Consider the following 4,293-nt stretch of genomic DNA (forward strand, 5'->3'; position numbering starts at 1 on the left):
ACTGATTTCAAATCAAGAATGTCCACATCATCACTTGAAGTTAAGCTTACATATACCATCTTGAGTACTAAAGCTCCATTAAGGTCATAATATAGATTACAAACATATATAACGCCATATGATGTTTTTTTTTGCTGACATGCTGTTCTCTGTATCCATATATATGATCCCCAACAAGCTAGGACACATTTGATTCAACAATTTAGAATTTTTTCATTAGTTTTGAAACAATAATAATAATATTAATTGTAGCTTATATTTGTTTAACATACATGAAAAAGATTGTCATTAATATCTAGTGTATTAAACAAATATTTGGAGGAGTTTGTAAAAGGGGCTTAAGAAGTGTGGGAAATTCATGGAAATAAGCGATCCATGTATCTAAACAATGAGTAGTCTCTAGGTCTCCTAATATATATAGTCCTTTTTCTTTTTTAATTTCCTTTTTGATGATGGTTCATGTTGGGTTTCAGCTCTATCTTACCCCAACTTGTTTGGGAGACTAAAAGGTTTCATTGTTGTGTTTTTATCCTTGTTGATTAAGATAGCAAATATTTCCATTTTAAAGATTGGCGTGAATGCTTTATTTGGCTTGCTTGCACAACATAGATATTCAGCCTCTATTGATATAGAGAAACTCATCTAATAGTAACATTTATGTTTATAGCTTGTAAATGAGTCATCATATATCTATCTGAAGAGATATGCTTCTGTATAGGAAAATTTTGAATTTCCTTATTATAAATTAAAGGAAAGAAAAAGTCGCCATAGGAATAATATCTGTACATTTCATGTAGCTCCTAAATCTTGTAATATTTTCTTCCTTTTCTCCACAAATTTCTTGTACAAGAAAGCCAGCCCTATACATGCAGATACGGAGAATGATGATGCGTGCATCTACAATCCACTCTTGCAATGCCTCTTCCATCACATGCAAAAACATGGACATGCATGTTTTTTCAAAAAAAGTCCACTTTACGTCCTAGGCTCCTAGCCGTTCCTTTTTTGTGCATTGAAATGAGATCAAATCATACCTAACGAAACGTGTCTTCTTCTCTTGTTTTAGAACTTGTGTTTCGACTGAAATTAATTTGTGAGGTTGATAGTTGTCATACCCCATGTTACAAAAAATAAGAAATTTTGCAATTATTTTTTGTCAGTTCGAAGTATTTTATGTTACTTTAATCCTGATATATAAATACACATGAAAATAACAATAAAAACCATATACATAAGTTTCTAACATAGCCTATGGTCTCGTATATATGTCGTCCAAGGAATTTGAACCTTGAAACACACCTGTAAGAGGAAAAATCGAAAGCGACAATCGATTTCATTAGAGGGTGAAACAAGTGTGAATAGTTTGGAAGTAAATTGAGTAAATATTTTGTACAATGTCCAAATGGATAAAATGAATTGTTCGAGTAGTACGATAGACTTTTATTATTATTTCTTGTGTGCGTATATATAGAATGAATATCCTTCCAATATATTCTATCACACTGATTGTGTAGTACACACAAATCCCATGTAAATGAATGTTATCATATTACCTTAACCTCATAATCCCAAACAATTTCTCTCTATATATACCCCCACTGATTCATGTCCATACAACCAGATCAAAGAAACTATCACTTCTCATCATGGCAACTATCACTGACCATTGCTGGCCAGAACCCATTGTACCTGTACAAACCCTTTCCAACTCTGGCGTGCCCACTGTGCCACAACAATACATCAAACCTCCATCTGAGCGTCCTTGTGGTAGCATAACTAGCATGAATTCTCCTGATCTTAGCATCCCTATCATTGATCTTGCATGCTTCTACGATATCTCCGAGCATCGCCAAGCGGTGCTAGATGCAATCGGTGAAGCATGCAAGAACTGGGGATTCTTCCAAGTAGTGAATCATGGTGTGGGCATCGATTCAGTAAAGCGGATGAGAGAGGCATGGAGGGAGTTCTTTGACCTGCCTATGGAAGAGAAAAAATTATATGCAAACTCACCGGTGACATACGAGGGCTATGGGAGCCGCCTTGGAGTTGAGAAAGGTGCAACCTTGGATTGGAGTGACTATTACTTCCTAAACCTCCGGCCAAATGATCTGAGGAACCTTGAGAAGTGGCCAGAGATGCCTCGTCACCTGAGGTAATACGTGAATGAGACGATCTGATATCTAGCTTAATTTAACTTTCTCTTCTGCAATTTATTTATTATGCATGGTGTCTACCATATCTTTTGTTATGTTAACTGTACATGTGATCCAACTTAGAATTCAGATGTCTTTTGCTTCTTTTTCTTATTACCAGATGTATCGGTGTGCAATAATTCAACTTGATCAAAGCCAAGTAGCTTGAAATACAAAATAAAAAACTAACTTCTATACGATTACGACGTGCGAGATGAGTGAAAGCCCTTACATATATATGAATCGTGAATGAAAGCTCATACATATGTCAAGAAACTTATGTCTCTTTGTATGTATGTGCAGGGAGGTGACTGAGAAGTATGCATCCGAGCTAATGAATCTGAGTGAAGTACTGCTCAAGGCCATGTCAAGCACCTTAGGATTAGATGAGGACTACCTTCACATGGCCTTTGGTGGAAGTAAGGGCATCTCAGCAAGCATGCGTGTAAACTACTATCCAAAGTGCCCAGAGCCTGAGCTGACCCTTGGCCTCTCCTCTCACTCTGATCCTGGCGGTATCACCTTGCTCCTTGTTGATGAAAATGTCAAGGGGACGCAGGTACGCAAGGGGAACACATGGGTCACGGTGCAGCCGATCCCGGGTGCCTTTGTTGTAAACGTTGGAGATCAAATTCAGGTTATATTAACCCTATATTATATCCCTGTTATTATCTTTATATTTTTATACATATACTAGAGGGAAAATTGTTGTTTTTGCGTGAAGTAGTAGCTTTATTATCTTTACATCAAGTATATATAGCGGTAGTATGTAAGAGTTGAACACAGCATGGAGCTGACGTGCGCATCAGGCTGATGGACCGTGAAATAATCAAAAGAAACTGAATAGTGTAACCCATAGTGCTGCATATGCTTTGCAAACATTCAAATGCATGCGTACACAGTTACATAAGCATGTATGCCGCATGCACTACTAATTTTTGTTTGTGTGTGTGTATATATATATATAGACACACACACACTAGCTAGTATATATATATATATAGACACACACACACTAGCTAGTACTCGATCGATGCAATATACTTATATGGTGGATGATGCATGATGAATATGGAACAGATCTTGAGCAACGGCGCGTACAAGAGTGTGGAGCACCGCGCGCTGGCTAGCTCCGGCGACGACCGCCTCACCATCGCCTTCTTCTGCAACCCTTGCGGCGACCTCCCCATCTCGCCGGCGGCTCAGCTGGTGGGCCCCGAGTCGCCGGCGGTGTACGGTCAGCCGGCCATCACCTTCAACGAGTACCGCAAGTACGTGCGCACCAAGGGCGCCCGAGGCAGGGCGCAGGTGGAGTCCCTCTCTAGCTGCAACACCAGCATCACCATGAATTAACCTAGCTGCACGCGAGCAAGAGAGATGGGAATAAAGTGCATGCAGCTAGTTGACCTATAGCAACTATCTTCTGTATCTTATTATTAAGTATGTTTGCCCATGTATGCATATGCTTGCAGCTGGCGTGTTTGCATTGTGATGCCAGAATAACACCAGCTACTCAGCTAGTCAGCTTGCCTGTAGTGCTGAAACTGCAGATAGTCATGTGTTAATATAAGTTGTGACTAGCTAGAAATCATCGATTGGTCTGTACGAATTTCAGTCGGTGTGGTTGATTGCAGTAACCATGTATGTACAAGCATGCATTTCTATTCAATAACAAGTCCTCAGCTCGTGTGTAGTTTGGAACTATATTTTAGTTTGGATTTCAATTGTCTGTAACTCACATGATGATATGTAGCTCACGAAACGTGATAGAACGGGCTATATAGGACCTGAAAATGGCTAGAAAAATGCATGTTCTATATGAACCACCAGAGCCTCAGATGTCCTGGAACTACATGAGGCTGCATAGTGCCTAGCAAGTGAAGCTGGCCGGACGAGCCAACACGACTAGGACGGTGTAGAAATGGCCGAATGGGAACACCAGAAGTCTGTGGACCCATTTAAGGACCGTGGTGTATAGAAACCTAAAAAGAAACACGTCATCACGAACCCAAAACACTACGTCAGTAGGCATTTGTAGGGGCGGCTCATGTGTATTTATAGCCGTGGTTTTGTCAGCCGCCTCTAAGCAACCACGGCTACA

At 39.8% G+C, this 4,293-nt stretch overlaps 1 protein-coding gene across 1 annotated transcript; it reads left to right on the forward strand.

Moving 5' to 3' along the window:
- The first annotated feature begins 1,634 nt into the window (after positions 1-1,634).
- On the forward strand, positions 1,635-3,853 carry LOC136504382 (jasmonate-induced oxygenase 4-like). Its single transcript, XM_066499300.1, has 3 exons — positions 1,635-2,152; positions 2,496-2,829; positions 3,273-3,853. The coding sequence occupies exons 1-3, from the start codon at positions 1,647-1,649 to the stop codon at positions 3,543-3,545; spliced, it is 1,113 nt and encodes a 370-aa protein (XP_066355397.1). The 5' UTR covers positions 1,635-1,646; the 3' UTR covers positions 3,546-3,853.
- The last annotated feature ends 440 nt before the right edge of the window (positions 3,854-4,293 follow it).

Source organism: Miscanthus floridulus, chromosome 14 (genome assembly GCF_019320115.1).
Source record: "Miscanthus floridulus cultivar M001 chromosome 14, ASM1932011v1, whole genome shotgun sequence".
NCBI lineage: Eukaryota > Viridiplantae > Streptophyta > Magnoliopsida > Poales > Poaceae > Miscanthus > Miscanthus floridulus.

Coding starts and splice junctions, on each gene's coding strand:
- LOC136504382 (XM_066499300.1), top strand. CDS start 1,647: ATGGCAACTATCACTGACCATTGCTGGCCAGAACCCATTGTACCTGTA. Junction 2,153..2,495: donor GAGATGCCTCGTCACCTGAG/GTAATACGTGAA, acceptor ATGTATGTGCAG/GGAGGTGACTGAGAAGTATG. Junction 2,830..3,272: donor ACGTTGGAGATCAAATTCAG/GTTATATTAACC, acceptor AATATGGAACAG/ATCTTGAGCAACGGCGCGTA.